This window comes from Staurois parvus, unplaced genomic scaffold, assembly GCF_062004578.1.
Source record: "Staurois parvus isolate SC_StPar_1 unplaced genomic scaffold, SC_StPar_1.0 ptg001257l, whole genome shotgun sequence".
Classification (NCBI taxonomy): domain Eukaryota; kingdom Metazoa; phylum Chordata; class Amphibia; order Anura; family Ranidae; genus Staurois; species Staurois parvus.
This window is the reverse complement of record NW_028319053.1, coordinates 148,895-168,765: the sequence shown is the minus strand read 5'-3', so window position 1 is coordinate 168,765 and position 19,871 is coordinate 148,895. Positions and strand designations below refer to the sequence as shown.

The 19,871-nt window shown below is 45.6% G+C and overlaps 2 protein-coding genes across 2 annotated transcripts in view; both read left to right on the top strand.

Moving 5' to 3' along the window:
* Positions 1–4,022, top strand: part of LOC149437761 (epoxide hydrolase 1-like) — a 31,705-nt gene extending 27,683 nt beyond the window's left edge. Inside the window, exon 9 of the mRNA XM_089660649.1 lies at positions 3,760–4,022. Within this exon, the coding sequence (XP_089516775.1) occupies positions 3,760–3,967 (208 nt within the window). The 3' untranslated portion in view covers positions 3,968–4,022. The remainder of the gene's footprint in view (positions 1–3,759) is intronic.
* Positions 4,023–14,525: 10,503 nt separating this feature from the next.
* Positions 14,526–19,871, top strand: part of LOC149437760 (epoxide hydrolase 1-like) — a 28,737-nt gene continuing 23,391 nt past the window's right edge. The window contains exon 1 of the mRNA XM_089660643.1: positions 14,526–14,674. Within this exon, the coding sequence (XP_089516769.1) occupies positions 14,526–14,674 (149 nt within the window). The remainder of the gene's footprint in view (positions 14,675–19,871) is intronic.

Below are 19,871 nucleotides of genomic sequence, written 5' to 3'. Positions count from 1 at the left end.
TGTCCAGGGCAATTTTCAGCTTTCAGCGCTATCACACTTTGAATGACAATTGCGCGGTCATGCAACACTGTACCCAAATTAATTTTTTACCATTTTTTTGAGACAGATAAAGCTTTATTTTGGTGGTATTTATTCACCGCTGGGATTTTTATTTTTTTTGCTATGTAAATGAAAAAGGCCAAAAATTTTAACAAAAGTGTTTTTTTTTATAAAATTTTGCAAATAAATATTATTTCATCATAAATCTTTGCCAAAATGTATTCTGTTATCTTTTTAGTAAAAAAAAAAAAAAAAAAATAGTTTATAACCAAAAATTATAATTTTTAAACATTTTTTTTTACATTTTTATTTTATTTTTTTATATTATTATTTTTTTTTTTTTTTTTTTTTTTACATAATGTCACCCTAGCAGTACAGTGGCACCATGGTGACACTGTACTACTTGTGGGGGGTGATGAAGATTTTTTTATTTTTTTTTTACACTGATTGCTTTTACACCCATATAGGATGTAAAAGCAATCATTTCTCTTTCTCTCTGTCTGCATTCTTGCACTCATTGAGAAGTACTGAGTGAGCTGTGATTGGTCACAGCTTGTCACATGGTACAAGGCTTTTCTGAATAGCCTTGTACCATGTGACCTCTGTGATCATTCACAGATTTCACACGTAGTAAGCAATGATGTCACAAGTGACATCTTGCTTACTACTTTGCATGTGATCACTGATTGGCCAATCAGTGATCACATGATCAGGACCTCGTACAGAGGTCCCGTCCGACGATCGGTGTTTCACTGTGTCCGGAGGACACAGCGGGCACCGGATCGCGGTGCTGTGCGCTCCCAGGGAGCGCGCACAAGCAGGGTGCGGGGAGGCCGTTCATAAACGGCCACCCGACCCTGTGCTGCCACCGTCCGGCCGTTTATATGCAACGGCCGGTCGGCAAGTGGTTAAGGGGGGTAAATCCTCAGGAGGGCAAGTGGTTAAACTACCTGCAAAGTTGCACATCTGTACAATGTATAGAACCTGCTGCAGCGGGACTCACACCGTAACCCTTCAGAGTTACTCTTGACGAGTGCAGGATTGGACCCGGCTCTAAAAAATTCTAATTATATGCACCTGTCATACAGGTGCAGAAAAATTGGGCCTTGGGTGTTGGTGGTGCCTGAACACTGTAACTCCTCACATTTAGTATTCCTGGGCGCAGGAATGGGCCCTGAAGTTAAAAATTGTTAATTAGAGAAACATGGTAAAAAACTAAAATTAGATGCACCTGTCAAACAGGTGCAGAAAAATTGGGCCTTGGGTGTTGGTGATGCCTGAACACTTTAACCCCTCACAGTTACTCATGCTGGGTGCAGGCATGGGCCCTGCAGTTAAAAATTGTTAACAATTACAGATAAATGGTTATAAAAAATTGAAATGACATGCACCTGTAAAACAGGTGCCAAAAAATTGAGCCTTGGGTGTTGGTGGTCCCCTAAACCAAAAACATTGTTGGAAGCTAGCAAAATCGGGATTCAGGAATAGGATGGCAGCATAGGCAGTCTTCAAGGGATCCCAGATCCCTAACAAATGTAATCAGTTACATCAGCATCAGGGGCAAGATGGTTGCTGTTGATCCAGGACAGATTCATTTTGATAAATGCGAGTTGGTCAATGGAGTCTGGACTGACGCACTCTTTTATCGATCATAAAACCTCCACCAGCACTGAATGTTCGTTCGGAAAGCATGCTGGATGCAGGACAGGCCAGTAGCTCGGTGGCGTATTGAGCAAGTTCTGGCCAGTGATCCATCCTCAAGACCCAGTAACCCAGTGGATGCTCAGTTGGAAAGGTCTCCAAGTCTGCTCTTGCCCCTAGATAATCCTGCACCATATGATGCAGATGCTGCTGATGGGTGCTTAAACCTAACAGCCCTGGGCACTGAGGAATAAAGAACTGTTTAAAGGCATCCGTCAGCCATCCGCCTTCTTCACCGCTCTTCCTTTGACAGAACAAAGCCTCAGAAATACGTTGTCCAGGAAAGGGTAACCTCTCATTGTCTGGAAAGGTGTTCTCAAGGAGTCCTCAAGATGTTTCATCCTCTTCTCCCTCTGCGAAGACTGGATGAACTCTGTAACTTTACCCTTGTAACTTGGATCAAGAAGGGTTCCCAACCAGTATTGATCCCTCTCCTTGATAACACGAATCCTCGGGTCCTTACGCAGGCTTTGCGATAGTTTGAGGAGGCAGGAGATTCTGAGTCCTCTGGGTCACTGAGGATGATATTGTCAGGAACTACCTCCTCCCAGCCACGTTCTACTCCTGGCTGGGTTTCTGGGAACTGAAAACCGCCCCTAGAAGACTGCTCTATGTGATCCTCTACTTCCATGCTGCTGCAATCCTCCTCTTCCTCCACTTCCTCCTCCTACTGTGTGTCCTGCAGCCTCGCAGGAATGGTTTCTGCATAAAGGGGGCCTTGAAAGGACATGACTGAGGGACATGCAGAATATCGAGGCTAGTACTTACCGCCAACCTCTTAAAACAACCACCCCCCACCTGAATAACCACACGACTCTCCTTTTTGGTGAAGAAACCTTACCCGTGCTGGCACAAGCTCCGACTAACCCCCGACCAATTCCAGCCCCTCTCCTCATCCTAGCAAGACCACCCTCCAGCCCGATTGCTCCAATCCAGTAAGTAACCATCCCACATCTCCTATACTCCCACCCAGCTCCCGTCTCCGCCTTGTCTGCGAGCCCCAGTCATGATGACCCTCCCTTTAGCTTCGCTCCATCCAGGCCCTGACTGGAAATCCTCCTCTTCCTCCCGCTATTCTGCCTCTAGGGCCCTGTCCATGATTCCACGCAGCATGAGCTCCAGACGACTAGAGGGATAATGTCCCTGACGCATGCAGTGTCATGGCTCACCATCCTTGTGGCCTCCTCAAATGGTGACAGGACAGTGCATGCATCTTTTATCAGCAGCCACTGGCGTGGCGAAAAGAAGCCAAGCTCTCCTGAGCCTGTCCTTGTGCCGGTCAAAATTGTAGCTGCTGACTCTTAAAAAATGGACACTTACCTGTCCCTCAATACTGTGGTGTCCTCCCCGCAGCCTGTTTCACAAGCTGCCCTGTGTTCCCGGCTAGCGGCTTCACAGGCGGGTGTCCACTGCGCATGCGTGAGAAGTTCTGCGCTTTGCGAATGGTCCTGTAGTGTTCTGGGACCTGTCACGTGTCCCAGAAGACTACGGGGATGGAGGAGAGAGGACAACTTGCAATCAATTCCTGTCAATTTTGGGTACCCGCTTCCCAAAGGTGCCAATAACGGGGAGCTGGGGACCAATCCTTAAAGCAGAACTTTCCCTTTTGGGTGGAGCACCGCTTTAAAGTGTATCTAAAGCCATAGCTTTTTTTTTTCCATAGTTTTGGATGGAGAAGGGAATGGTTAAAGCCGACTGAACTCAGTTTAAAGCAGCTAAATACGTTCCAAAACAAAAAGGTGTGAAAAATCTTACAGATTGTTTTCTATACAGTAGGAAAGCCTTTCCCCAGCCAGGACGATGCAGAGAAGGGCTCTCTGTGTGGAAGCAGTGGTCTCCCCGCAGAGGTCTGTCACTCCCCTTTCTAATTCCGACTGATAGCTCTGCAGTCAGGAAATCTAATGCTCTGGTTCTGATTCAGCAGGGGGCATGTCTGAGAATTCAGTTGGGTTTTAGGACCCCTGTTTTTCTATGGTGAATTTTTTGTACCATGTGACACTGATGTCTTTTGTATTGCAGGACCCCTGTGTATGTTCCCACCGGCATTGCCGCCTTCCCATGTGAGCTGATGCACACCCCCAAGGTATGGGCCAAAGAAAGACACAAGAACATTGTCACCTACAACTACATGCCCCGCGGAGGGCACTTTGCTGCCTTTGAGGAGCCCGAACTGCTCGCCCGTGACGTCCAGCAATTTGTATCCAAGGTGGAAAAAGGAACAAAATAGAGGATAGAACCTGTAACTCCACATGTGCTGTTTAATAAAAACTTTTTTGTACATATCTCTCTGGGTCACTGCTCCTAATGAGGGGAAATGCACACAAAAACCAAAGAATGTCTACGCTTTGTAGCTTAAAGTGGATGTAAACCTCAGACCAGGGGCGGAATGACAACTCATGGGGCCCCCGGGCAATAGGGGATCATGGGGCCCCTGTGTCCCTGCCCATACTCAAAAAAGCCTATGAAAAAGGTACCAGGGGCATCCCATGGGTTCCCCTACTGACCCCGGGCCCTCGGGCAGTGCCCAAGTTTCCAAATGGTCAGTCTGCCCCTGCCTTAGACATGAAATCTGAGCAAAGCATAGCACTCTATAGTGTTTACTTGCCTCTCTCCAGAGCACTAAGTGTCATTTCTCTCTGCTGTCTAGTTCCGCTGCTATCAGTATGAGTCACATTTGATTCTTGAAACCAAGAGCTAAAAAGGTAATAGGAGAGGGATCTCCAGCACACAGCCTGTGATTGACAGCCTCAGCTCTGTTCCTGTGTGCTGTGTGAAGGAGGGCATGTCCTTTCCCTCCAGTCAGCTCTGAGATCTCTTGTACAGTGTGTAACTGTACCTCCCCGCCCCCTGCTTTGTGAGTCTGTGAAAAATCTTCATCTCTGAGATTTACAAGGATATACAGGACAAATGGCTGCAAATAAACAGGTACAACTTATGTAGGAGGATTTGTTTCATCTCTGTGTATCACCTGAGGTCAGTCACTTCACTAGGTATATGGAAGGGTTTGCAACCACTTTAAACTCTGCAAAAAAAAACCCAAAATTTTAAAAATATTTAAAAAAATAATTATATGTATTTTTAAATACAAGAGGTGCAAGTACCCGAATCTGACCTGTCATCAGTGTCTTGTGGTTCCTGTAAAGCAGAGGTCATACTGGGGGAGGAGGAAGCAGCACAAAGAGCCGATTAGTCTCTGTAGCAAAGCAGGGAATGTGCTGATAGGAGGAAGGAGAAAAGTGAGCAGAGAGATGAGCTTATCAGCCTACTGCTTATCCTTTCACTGTCCCATCACAGTTTGAGGGTGGAGAGGCGACACCACTGTATTCCTTAGCTCTCACATACAAGGTTGTGTCACCAACCCTGCTGTATTGCAGAGCTGTGTAAATCTCAGGACTGCACTGACAGAAATACAAATCCTTTGTCAGCTCTATGGCTTCCTATATGTATTTCATCTATGTTACATCGCTTGTAAGGTTGTAAAAAGACAGGTCCATTCAATTCAACCTCTGTGTGTGTACATGTATACCCTATATATTCCGCTTCCTGAGGCAGACATTTAAACGTTTTTTGAAGTTGCCGACACTCTCAGCTAGTACCATTTCTTGGGGAAGGGAATTCCACATCTTAACTGCTTCAGCAGTAGAGAACCCTTTCCTTAAAGCGATTCTAAAGATTAATTTTTTTTGGGGGGGGGAATAACAAACAAGTCTATACTTACCTGCTGTGTGCAGTTGTTTTGCACAAAGCAGCTTGGATCCTCCTTTTCTCAGGTCCCCCGCAGGATCAACTGGCCCCTCCCTCCTGTCGGGTGCCCCCACAGCAAACAGCTTGCTATGGGGGCACCCACTGCTCCATGTATCCATTTGCACACATGGAGCTGCGGCTTGGCACCCCCTCTCCTCACTGGCTCACTGGCTGTGATTGACAGCAGTGGGAGCCAATAGCTCCCGCTTGCTGTCTCAGCCAATGAGAAGGCAGAGACCCGGGACAGCCAAGGCTGTCATGCACATTGCTGGATCGTGATGGGGCTCAGGTAAGTATTGAGGAGGCTAGGGGTACTATTGCACACAGAAGATAAAAAACCTTGAGCCTTTACAACCACTTTAACCACTTGCTGACCATGCTATAGCCAAATGATATTTACAGCGTGGTCGTTCAATTCTGGGAGGGGCTCATATGACATCCTCCCAGAACCGCCCCATACATGTCATGGTAAAGGGCCAATCACAGCTGATCTCAATGTAAACACACCTGCCGGTTATCGACAGTAGTTTCCTCAAGCTGTCGTGGCTGTCATCTGCACAGGTCTGGTGCCGCCATGTTTTCTGTCACAGCTGTCAGCTCTTCCGGGTACAGGCGTCACTAGGCCCACCCCCTTCTCTATAATGAATGAGATTGTACATCATGCCTCCCAGGAGACACCACGTCATTCACCTAGGCAAATGCCAGAATTTGGGAGTGGGCTGAGCCTTTCAAGGAAAAAAAACAGTAAGTAAACAAATAAAACATAAAAGAACCCGATATCAGCGCTATGGAGGGAGGGTAAAGGTCCACTCTAAGCGCATCTTCTCCAAAGTGAGTAATTGCAATCATTGTAATTGATCCTTGTTCTGCTTTCCCAGTCTAAGCATTGAAAGTGTGATCTCTATAACGTTTCCAGTTGTGGAGAGATAGCAATAATTACAATCTCAGTAGCGTTAGCAGACAGTGACTCGATCAAAACCACATCTTGCAGATCATAGAGATGCTTTAATCCAAAGCTTGTGCAGATCTTAACGAAACAAATGTCCAAATAGGTCAAAAGATAATAATATGACCAGCTCCAGCAGAATACATGTGGTCACAAGGTAGGCTAAATCGTAAAGATGGAGGGTGGAGCTAACTATAGCTGCAGAGAGAGGTAGGGACAAAATCTTTAACGGTAAAGAAACATACATGTGTAGCATGATACTCCCCGTAAAAATCCATGATTTCAAATATAATTCAAATTAACAATGGACTCCAAGCATTTACAGGGGCAGCACAGTGACTAAATGGTTAGCACTTCCGCCTGGCAGTACTGGTCGTTGGTTTGAATCCCAACCACGGCACCACCTGTCTGGATTTGCATGTTCTCCCTGTGCCTGCGTGAGTTTCTGGTTTCCTCCCACACTCCAAAGACATGCTGGTAGGTTAATTGGCTCCTTTCTACATTGGCCCTAGTATGTATGACTATAAGTTAGGGACCTTAGATTGTACACCCCTTGAGGGTTAGGGACTGATGTGAATGTACAATATGTATGTAAAGCGCGGCGTAAATTGACAGCGCTATATAAGTACCTGAAATAAATAATAAATAAAAGAAGACTATTCTGGGATAATCTGAAAAAGAAGAAAGGACCCAGTCTGCACTTGGGTATTTCCGTTATAATACAGCTTCCCCGTCCGAACACCGACCACAGACACCACAGCATACCATACAAGACTAGACGACACCAATCTTGAAGTAAACCAGGTAATAGACTACTTTATTGTAACACAGATGCAAGATATATACAATCCCCCCTCCCTGCATAATGACACAGGGCGGGGCAATCTACCTTTAGTAACAACAGACACACCAACAGACAGTCCCATCAGGAGGGAGTCCTGCTGGAAACACCCGCCACCAAGCCAATAAACAAACACATACTGTACATCCCATAATAGTTTGCTCCCAAGCAAGACACACAATAGAACAATGGGATGCAACCACATGGCATTAAACAATCAACAACCCCCCCACCCCAATATTAGGACAGATCACCCTGTACCCCTAACAGGCACAGGGTGACTTACATATAATAGGGATATGGGTAGCTGAGACAGGGGTCTCCCGACCTCTCCAAAGTGATCCGGGTTCCATGGGCCCCCCACCCAAAGTGACTCTCGCGACAGGGGAGAACAAGGAAGATCAATGCTAACATTAGCTTAACACTTGCAAAGTCATTACTCCTGGCTGTAAGATGGCACAGAAGACAGTTTATGAACCTATCTTCAGAGGAGAAGGCAGCAACATGCACCAGTCCTTCATACCTCCCTTTCAGCCAAGTCGTTGGTTTAAAAGGCGAATCATTTTCCTTTGACAAACGAAGTAACACATCGAATGATGACCTTTACTGCTTGTACGTTTTCCTCGATGGTGGGAGGTCTACGACAATTTTCATGGTCCTCGGTATTTATTTGCAAAGTGATGAACAACATGGATAAGTCAAGAAGTAGTTCATACAACAGAAGACAATGTAGAAAAGTGTTCAGATCTTTGGGAACTCAGCCTGGTCCTTGACTTCACAGAGGAGTTGAGTGTGAGGTCGGCTATATATGGGTTGAAATTCGACCGATTTTTTTTCGGACCTAAGAATAATCGGCCGATTTTCGCTCTGTTAGTGGGTCAATGGCACCGGACGATTTTCGTGGTTCCTCCCCTTTTCGGTGATCGGTATGTTGGAAAATTAGTGAAAAACGACAGATTTTTGACTCAATGATGGCCAAATCGTACGATTGTTTTTACGAAAAGAATATGCGCATGAGCCGTGACCTGGAAGGAGCAGTTTCGCCTGTTATATGGGGTGAACTTTATGACTTGGTCGGACGATTTTTAAAATCATTGATGGCAACGTTTTCAATTTTCGGACAAAAAATCGTTCAGGATTTGACCCATGTATGGCCTGCATAACGGTATTAGATTTGCTGCTCAGGATTAACCAGTTCGAATGTAGATTTAGTGTGAATTATGGTGGGGTCATCATTCAAACAGTCAGGTGGGGATGACCATGAAATGTCCAGAAATACAGAGGCCGGTACTGCAGAAATGTCGCTATAAGTGGGGTTGAGGACCGTAGGCACATAGTGCCATTGATTGGGATTGGAGAACCTTCTGATGTGTCCTGACCAGGGGCGGACTGACAACTCATGGGGCCCCCGGGCAATAGAGGATCATGGGGTCCCTGTGTCCTTGCCCAAACTCAAAAAAGCCTATGAAAAAGGTACCAGGGGCTTCTCATGGGGCCCCCTACTGACCCCGGGCCCTTGGGCAGTGCCCTTGTTTCCAAATGGTCAGTCCGCCCCTGCTCCTGAAATACACATACTTTGTATCCCAACACTATCTTGTTGTCTCTATTAAAAGTGAAGAGTCAATTTCAAAGTTTACTTCACGTATTATAAGTTCAATGGCTAACGTGGCTGCACAGCTTTCAAACCTTGGGATGGCATGTTCTGAGGAAAAAACTCACACTTACTTCATCTCTTGGATCTATGACTTTGTGGTAGGCTACCTGTTCTGTCTCTCCAATCTAAGCATTGATAGTGTGATCCAGGGGCAGACTGACAACTCATGGGGCCCCTGGGCAATAGGGGATCATGGGGCCCCTGTGTCCTCGCCCACACTCAAACCACACCCAAAAAAGCCTATGAAAAGATAACAGGGGCATCTCATGGGGCCCACTACTGACCCCAGGCCCTCGGGCAGTGCCCGAGTTCCCAAATGGCCAGTCTGCCCCTGGTGTGATCTCTGTAATTTACAGTTGTGAGGAGATAGCGATAACTCCAATCTCAGTTGGATACCACAGTCAGCGACTCAATCGAGATGATATCTTGTAGATCTTGTGAAGTTTATTCCATAAACTGAGAGAATCTTACAACAATGAACATCTGATAGGTCAAAAGATCATAATGTGCTCTGCTTCATGAGACATGAGGCTTGCTGAAAATCATTACTGGAAAGGGGGAGGGCTATCTATACAGCATTAACTAAACAAAAGGAGAGGAAGGAGCAGAGACAAAATATAGAAAACACTTAAAGGCATATGACAGTCAATATGACAGTCATGTGAAACATGACACTACCACAGCTATTGTTTCAATGGAAACATCAGAGAAAACGTGGATCGCATTTCTGGTGTCATTCATTAGGGATGCAAGGATGTAAGAGCTAGTCGAGAGCTTTCAGGGACTCTTTCCGCGATTCCCATCTTTGAGTAATGGGGTATCCAGATCTGTGTTTTCAGAAGTAAACTGTCTGGAAGTATCTATGGTACTGGGTACTATGAAACCCACAGGATCGTAAATGCTGTTCATAGCAAAGAAAAACTACGATTTTTTCATGAAAGGCTTGTCACAAGTTGATACTTGAAACATGAACGTGTTTTATTTGTCATCCCAAAGCAATCGGACGCTATGTTGCGTAAGATGGAGATCCATTCCTAACTCAAATCCTAGCTCGAATGGGCATAGCAAGTGTGCCGACCGAGGAACGCAGTGCAGGGATGGTGGGAGCCTCTCATAATGGGCACAGTAAATGTGCAGACCCAGGTTCTTCAGCAGAGGGATGGTGGAAAGCCCTTATAAGGGGCACAGCAAGTATGCAGACTGAGGAACTCAGTACAGGGATAGTGGGAACACCGTATAATGGGCACAGTGAGGTTGCAGACCTGAAAACTTAATGAAGGGATAGTGGGATCTCTCATAAGGGGGACAACAAGTATGCATACCTAGGAACTCAGCACAGGGCTGCTGGGAACCCTTCATAATCGGCACAGCAGGTGTACAGACCGGGGAACTCAGCACAGGGATGCATTCACTATATCTGCTCTCCCCGGACCCCGCATTCACTATATCCTCTCTCCCCGGACCCTGCATTCACTATATCCGCTCTCCCCGGACCCTGCATTCACTATATCCGCTCTCCCCGGACCCTGCATTCACTATATCCGCTCTCCCCAGACCCCGCATTCACTATATCTGGTCTCCCCGGACCCCGCATTCACTATATCCTCTCTCCCCAGACCCTGCATTCACTATATCCGCTTTCCCCGGACCCTGCATTCACTATATCCGGTCTCCCCGGACCCTGCATTCACTATATCTGCTCTCCCCGGACCCTGCATTCACTATATCCGGTCTCCCCGAACCCTGCATTCACTACATCCGGTCTCCCCGGACCCTGCATTCACTATATCCGCTCTCCTGGGACCCTGAATTCACTATATCCGCTCTCCCCGGATCCTGCATTCACTATATCCGGTCTCCCCGGACCCTAAATTCACTATATCCACTCTCCCCGGACCCCGCATTCACAATATCGGGTCTCCCCAGACCCTGCATTCATTATATCCGCTCTCCCCGGACCCCGCATTCATTAGATCCGCTCTCCCCGGACCCTGCATTCACTATATCCGCTCTCCCCGGACCCCGCATTCATTATATCCGCTCTCCCCGGACCCTGCATTCACTATATCCGCTCTCCCCGGACCCCGCATTCACTATATCCGCTCTCCGCGGACCCTGCATTCACTATATCCGGTCTCCCCGGACCCTGCATTCACTATATCCGGTCTCCCCGGACCCCACATTCACTATATCCGCTCTCCCCGGACCCCGCATTCACTATATCCGGTCTCCCCGGACCCCGCATTCACTATATCCTCTCTCCCCGGACCCTGCATTCACTATATCCGCTCTCCCCAGACCCTGCATTCACTATATCCGCTCTCCCCAGACCCTGCATTCACTATATCTGCTCTCCCCGGACCCTGCATTCACTATATCCGGTCTCCCCGGACCCTGCATTCACTATATCCGGTCTCCCCGGACCCTGCATTCACTATATCCGCTCTCCTGGGACCCTGAATTCACTATATCCGCTCTCCCTGGACCCCGCATTCACTATATCGGGTCTCCCCAGACCCTGCATTCATTATATCCGCTCTCCCCGGACCCTGCATTCACTATATCGGGTCTCCCCAGACCCTGCATTCATTATATCCGCTCTCCCCGGACCCCGCATTCATTATATCCGCTCTCCCCGGACCCTGCATTCACTATATCCGCTCTCCCCGGACCCCGCATTCACCATATCTGCTCTCCCCGGACCCTGCATTCACTATATCCGCTCTCCGCGGACCCTGAATTCACTATATCCGCTCTCCCCAGACCCTGCATTCACTATATCCGGTCTCCCCGGACCCTGCATTCACTATATCCGGTCTCCCCGGACCTTGCATTCACTATATCCTCTCTCCCCGGACCCTGCATTCACTATATCCGCTCTCCCCAGACCCTGCATTCACTATATCCGGTCTCCCCGGACCCTGAATTCACTATATCTGGTCTCCCCAGACCCTGAATTCACTATATCCGGTCTCCCCGGACCCCGAATTCACTATATCCGCTCTCCCCAGACCCTGAATTCACTATATCCGGTCTCCCCGGACCCTGCATTCACTATATCCGCTCTCCCACAGTACACAGAACATGGAAATGCAAATATTTTAGTAAATATAAACTTCTAAATATCTTTTCTCATCAGCAGCATATAGCTTGTGACTTCTATCAGTGTCCAGCAGAGCACTGATAAAAGCTTGTAAGAGGAGTTTTCATTCACCCCTATGAGGCTGCAGGACCGCTGACCCTCTGTTTGGACAGCACTGACTGGTCCTGTGCTGATCACATGCACTCTCACAAAAAAAAACTCTAGCAATACACACCAGACGGAGCATGTGCAGCTTGCCCCCAAGGCTCTGTACTATCAGCAGATGGCTTGGTGACAGCAGAAGAAGGGGAGGATCAGAGAAGACAGGATCAAACAGCCTTTTTACATAATACAGAGGATTAACCCCTTAGGTTCCACAGTGAGTATAACAAACATGCTTTACTGCATCTACAGACTGATTGTACTGTTGTGAGTTTAGTAACACTTTAACTCCAGCATCTTTTAGATGGTTTGGCCCTTTAAATAAACTACCATGGGTTTGTTCTGTTGGCCAGGAAGGAGTTAACCCCTATGAACTGTCCTAGTGCTGTCACATGTGTGTTTGGCTGGATGGTATCCAGGAGGAGGAACAGGGACAGGGGGCAGCATGTAACCTTTACCCCTTTTAATTGAAGAGAAGTGTCTCTGCGCTGTTTTATATCATACTATCTCTGTATTTCTGGGATCTGATCTCTCTCTCAGGATTATCTATATTATCAGTTTATTGTTAGATTTCTTTTTTGTCTAACCCCGTCCTTATCCGTCCCAACACACGAAGACAAAAGTCCCATCGCATCAGGAGGGCAATATGTGGAGACAAATCCTTGAGAATGGCAGGTAAGAGGAAAGACAATGTAACAATCTACAGGAAGATCCACTTGTTACATTGTAGTATGTGGGTTTCCTCTTATATATAAATCCATAATCATATCTCCTGGAGGTGTACATTGCATAGTTCTTGGTTCTGGAGGAGGACAATTCTTCATCAGGTTCATCCTCTCCCAATCTCCATCATTTCTAGAGGAGGACAATTCCCCATCAGGTTCATTCTCTCCCAATCTCCATCATTTCTAGAGGAGGACAATTCCCCATCAGGTTCATTCTCTCCCAATCTCCATCATTTCTGGAGGAGGATAATTCTCAATCAGGTTCATTCTCTCCCAATCTTCATCATTTCTGGAGGAGGACAATTATCCGTCAGGTTCATTCTCTCCCAATCTTCATCATTTCTGGAGGAGGACAATTCTCCGTCAGGTTCATCCTCTCCCAATCTCCATCATTTCTAGAGGAGGACAATTCCCCATCAGGTTCATTCTCTCCCAATCTCCATCATTTCTAGAGGAGGACAATTCCCCATCAGGTTCATTCTCTCCCAATCTTCATCATTTCTGGAGGAGGACAATTCTCCGTCAAGTTCATCCTCTCCCAATCTTCATCATTTCTGGAGGAGGACAATTCTCCGTCAGGTTCATCCTCTCCCAATCTCCATCATTTCTAGAGGAGGACAATTCTCCATCAGGTACATCCTCTCCCAATCTTCATCATTTCTGGAGGAGGATAATTCTCAATCAGGTTCATTCTCTCCCAATCTTCATCATTTCTGGAGGAGGACAATTATCCGTCAGGTTCATTCTGTCCCAATCTTCATCATTTCTGGAGGAGGACAATTCTCCATCAGGTTCATCCTCTCCCAATCTCCATCATTTCTAGAGGAGGACAATTCCCCATCAGGTTCATTCTCTCCCAATCTCCATAATTTCTGGAGGAGGACAATTCTCCGTCAGGTTCATTCTCTCCCAATCTCCATCATTTCTGGAGGAGGACAATTCTCCTTCAGGTTCATCCTCTCCCAATCTCCATCATTTCTAGAGGAGGACAATTCTCCATCAGGTTCATTCTCTCCCAGTCTCCGTCCTTTCTGGAGAAGAGGAGGACAAACCACTTTTCACCCTACCACAGTCTTATCCAGTGTGACCTCTGGGGTGGAAAGGGGGAGAACAATAGGGACTGTCAGATTAATTCCCTCGGTTGAAATATTCCCAAACCGTTCTTCAAGGTGAACTGCAGGCAGAAAGGTAGAAAAAATATTATCTAGTTATCTGTTTATTAAAATAACCATTCAAAGCTGAATTCCAGCCATGGATGTTTCTACATTGTTACATTGTTACAGCTTGGAATCATATAACCATGCATTGACCATACCTGTGAGATCCCTCTAGAACTGCCTTTCCAAAACTTTTTAACATGGAGGAAACCTTGAAATGACTTTCTGGTCTCAGGGAACCCCTGCTAGTAATTACAATATCTACAACTCCCGGGACATTAGCTTGTTGGTCACTTGGAAGAATATTCCTTACATTTGTAATCAGCTGAAACACCACCCCCTCCCCTTACACAAAGCTAAAACAATCATTGGTTTCAGTGGTTATTTATCTGAGAGGCAGAAATTGCTCATTGCCCAAGGAACCCCTAGCAACTTTTGGAGGAACAGGAGGGTTCCACAAAACCCTGGATGAGAATGGCTGCTCTAGAAGATGGAAACCACTGCAGTAGGCACTACTCCGTGGGATTTATGCTGGTTCTCTGCTGTTCCTCTGTTCCATCTGGCTACATTGGTGTGAAAATCCTGGAATATGTGGCTGTGAGCTGGTTCTTATCATCAGGCTGGTATTGGATAATAAAAGTGCCCTTTACAAGCTGATAAAATGTGAGTGGCCTGGATTTTGTCTTTTGTTTCAACATTGATCTGGCAATATTACACTATATAAGTTTTTTCTTTGGTGATACGGCGGAGCAAATTAGGAAGCTACGGTGAGGACCTGAAAGAAGATCCTAACCTGGTGGGGCAGGCTACCATAGAGCTGATGAAAAGAGGGTTTAGGATTCCCCAAAATCCTTAAAGGCTTTTCATTCACCAATATCTGGTGAGTGCATTTGATGTCGGTGTGCACGGGTGATAGGTGGAAGTTTTCTTTGATCCTAAAAATATTTGGAAAGCTCAGTTTTCATCACAAGTGGTCCGGTGGTGTTTTTCTTGAAGATTTTTGATAAAGATATACACTAATGAACATGGGACATTTATGTTTTGTGATTTACTAATACAGTCATGGCCGAAATTGTTGGCACCCTTGATATTTTTCCTGAAAATCAAGTATTTCACACAAAAAAGGTATTGCATTAACACATGTTTTGCTATACACATGTTTATTCCCTTTGTATGTATTGGAACAAATATAAAACAGAGGCAGAAAAGCAAATATGACATAATGTCACACAAAACCCCAAAAATGGGCTGGACAAAAGTATTGGCACCCTTAACTTAATATTTGGTTGCACACCCTTTGGAAAACATAACTGAAATCAGTCGCTTCCTATAACCATCAATAAGCTTCTGACACCTCTCACCCGGAATTTTGGACCACTCTTCCTTTGCAAACAGCTCCAGGTCTCTCTTATTGGAAGGACACCTTTTCCCAACAGCAATTTTAAGATCTGTCCACAGGTGTTCAATGGGATTTAGATCTGGGCTCATTGCTGGCCACTTCAGAACTCTCCAGCGCTTCTTTGCCATCCATTTCTGAGTGCTTTTTGACGTATGTTTGGGGTCATTGTCCTGCTGGAAGACCCAGGATCTTGGACGCAAACCCAGCTTTCTGACACTGGGCCCTACAGTGCGACCCAAAATCCTTTGGTAATCCTCAGATTTCATGATGCCTTGCACACAGTCAAGGCACCCAGTGCCAGAGGCAGCAAAACAACCCCAAAACATCATTGAACCTCCACCATATTTTACCGTAGGTACTGTGTTTTGTTCTTTGTAGGCCTCATTCCGTTTTCGGTAAACAGTAGAATGATGTGCTTTACCGAAAAGCTCTATCTTGGTCTCATCTGTCCACAAGACGTTTTCCCAGAAGGCTTTTGGCTTACTCAAGTACATTTTGGCAAACTGTAGTCTTGCTTTTTTATGTCTCTGTGTCAGCAGTGGGGTCCTCCTGGGTCTCCTGCCATAGCGTTTCATTTCATTTAAATGTCGACGGATAGTTCGCGCTGACACTGATGCTCCCTGAGCCTGCAGGACAGCTTGAATGTCTTTGGAACATGTTTGGGGCTGCTTATCCACCATCCGGACTATTCTGCGTTGCAATCTTTCATCAATTTTCCTCATCCGTCCACGACCAGGGAGATTAGCTACAGTGCCATGGGTTGCAAACTTCTTGATAATGTTGCGCACTGTGGACAAAGGCAAATCTAGTTCTCTGGAGATGGACTTGTAACCTTGAGATTGTTGATATTTTGCCACAATTTTGGTTCTCAGGTCCTCAGACAGTTCTCGTCTCCTCTTTCTGTTGTCCATGCTTAGTGTGGCACAGACAGACACACAATGCAAAGGTTAAGTGAACGTCTCTCCTTTTTATCTGCTTTCAGGTGTGATTTCTATATTGCCCACACCTGTTACTTGCCCCAGGTGAGTTTACAGGAGCATCACATGCTTGTAACATTCTTATTTATCCGCAGTTGTGAAAGGGTGCCAATACTTTTGTCCAGCCCATTTTTGGAGGTTTGTGTGACATTATGTCGAATTTGCTTTCTTTCCTCCCTTTTTTTGTTTTGTCCCAATACACACAAAGGGAATAAACATGTGTATAGCAAAACATGTGTTAATGCAATACGTTTCGTGAGAAATACATGATTTCCTGGAGAAATATCAAGGGTGCCAACAATTTCGGCCATGACTGTATTTGTATGTAGGTCTATTTTGCGCTGTTTAACCATTTCAATACCGGGCAATTTTACACCTTCCTGCCCAGGCCAGTTTTCAGGTCTCAGCGCTCTCACACTTTGAATGACAATTGCGCGGTCATACAACATTGTACCCAAACTAAAATTTTATCATTTTCTTCACAGAACTAGAGCTTTCTTTTGGTGGTATTTAATCACCGCTGGGATTTTTATTTTTTGCTAAATTAACAAAAAAAGACCAAAAATTTTGAAAAAAAACCCACGTTTTTCTTTGTTTCTGTTATAAAAGTTTACAAATAAATAATTGTTCTTCATAAATTTAGGCCGAGATGTATTCTACTACATGTCTTTGGTGAAAATAACCCAAATTAGGATGTATTATTTAGTTTGTAGGAAAGTTATAGAGTTCACAAACTATGGTATAGATCTGAATATTGATCAATCCTGAAGTACTGACAGCCAATCGAATTTCTTGAGGTCCAAGAATGTCAGGACAGTACAGATATCCCCCAAATGTCAGGTCAGTACAGATATCCCCAAATGTCAGGTCAGTACAGATATCCCCCAAATGTCAGGACGGTACAGATATCCCCCAAATGTCAGGACAGTACAGATATCCGCCAAATGTCAGGATGGTACACATATCCCCCAAATGTCAGGACAGTACAGATATCCCCAAATGTCAGGACAGTACAGATATCCCCCAAATGTCAGAACAGTACAGATATCCCCAAATGACCCCTTTTTGCAGAGTAGACAGTCGGACGTACTTCATAAGAGGAATGGCGAGTTTTTTGAAGTTGTATTTTTTTTGTCATAATTTTTCGGAAAATTAAAAAATTTTCACTATTTTTTTTTTACATACTGTCACCAGTGCAGTACAGCGTCATCATATAACTGGCATGGCGGTGAACAGGGACACTGACTGGTGACAGTATGAAAAAAAAAATATATATATATATATATTTTTTTTTTATTATTTTTAATTTTTTATTACATTTTTCTTTTATTTTTTTAAAGATTTTTTTTTCATATTTTACTATGACCACAGTAGTACAATGTTACCATAGTAACATTGTACTACTTTGGGGAAGTGATCAGTATTTTTTTTTTTACACAATTTGCTTATAGCAAAGAATTACTTTGCTATAAGCAAGCATTTACCTGAATGACATCGATTCATTCAGGTTTTTGTTTTTTTTTGCTTGTGCTTAGCTGTGATTTGGTCACAGCTAATCACATGACATGTGCATGTGACCTGCTGTGACCATTCACAGCTAGGCACTAGTATACAATGGATGGCATGAATGAAGCCATCCATTGTATACAACTGTCATGTGACCTGCTGTGATTGGTCACAGCAGGTCACATGGTACCGGCAACAGGAGCCGGTACTCAGATCTGTCATCGGCCGTGTCCAAGGTACACGGCCAGTGACAGATCGCACCGCAGCGCGGCTCTGCAAGCGCGCGAACTGCGCATGTGCGGGAGCACGCCAAATGGAGTGCACCCGGAAAGCTACAGCGCTTTTCATGCCGCCAAAAGGCTATAGGCCGGGCGGCTAATAGTTAATTTATAAATAATGCTACTCCAGTGGTCACCACTAGCTTCCAGGTCCTGAGTGGCTGCCATGCTGCATTGTGAACACAGGAGGTCGCCCGCTTGGCACAGGCACCATTCAGAGATCGCTTTGCAAGCTCTAAATGCATGAAAAGTGTTCCGTAATTGAAAAAGGAGGATAGGTGGGGTGCTTTGCATTCATTGAGAAAATGCAAAGTGATCTCTGAATGGCACCAGTTACGAACAGGCGACCTCCTGTGTTCACAATGCAGAAGAAGAGCCATTTGGCATGGGGCCTGGAAGTGTTGAGCCCCCTTAACATGTTTACTTTTTCTTATGTCTTTTCCATCAGGGCCCAAATGCTAACAGTAAATAGGGTAAATACTCAACAACATAAGGTGGTGGTTGTTTCGGGTCGCCTATCAAGCCAGTAGACCTGCAAGCCAAATAAGTACCACTTCACCCCTATACTTTACAATTTGTTGATGAAGGTGTTGTTGAGCCCCCTAAACATGTTGGCTTTTTCTTATGACTACTACTCATGTGCATGTAGCATCACCCCCGTAGGATTTGCTGAGTTTTGGGTTCCCCCATAGTCCTGCACAACAAAGCAACACGCATTTTCCACACAGACTAGCATCCAGGAGACAGTAACCAGTTCTTGAGCTTGTTTTGTTTTAGATTTTTTTAAGGGGTAAATAACTTGGATGAGGTAAGATGTGTATGGGATGACCAAGGGAAATGGCAACCGAGGACAAACTTGCTGGAACTATATACAAGTCTTTACAGCAAAAATTATCTTCTGGAGAGCTAGCCAGCATCTGCTGTAGTAACACCCCAGACACCAGATTCTCCTAATCCAGCAGTTCTGAATGAAACCCTGGGCAAGGGATCCAGTATATGTCACTTTAAAAGAAGACAGTCCCGGTAAGTAGGTAAGCTAATCCTGTTTCCCGCTGAAGTGCTCCTTCCTCTTACTGACCCAGGGGGTGCAGGTCTACTCACTCAGTCCTTCTCCTGGGTCAGTGGCTGCTACCAGGTCTTCTAGCTGGGCCGTTCCTTCCCTGCTGCATAGGTGGTCCTCATTCTGGGGGCTATTGAAGTCCCAAGCTTTCCTCCTTCCAAGATCCTCTGCCTGTAGGTGAGCCCCTCTACATCTTGGCCCCCTCCCAAGCTCCTGCTCTCCAGCCTCACTTCTCCATCATCCACCTGAACTCTCCTGTTGCTGAGCAGACTCAAACACTATTAAGGGCTGTCCTGGCACCAAGCCAAAGCTCCTGCTGGTGATTGGCCAGGAACCCCTAAGAGTGCAGACCAGCCACTCCTCATCTCTGCTTCTAGAACTTCCTCCAAAGTTCTAGTGCAGGGGGAAGTCCCAGAGAACTGATCTGCAGAGCCTCTCAGCTCTGACCACTGACTGTTGCACCTGGGTTGCTACTCATCCCCTGTCTAACAATTTGTGATGTAGCTCTCCCTGGCTCCGTAGGAAGGTGCTACATGCAATAAAGGATTATCCATCTTAAAATCCAGAAAACATTTTACATAAAATCTGTTCATGATTCTC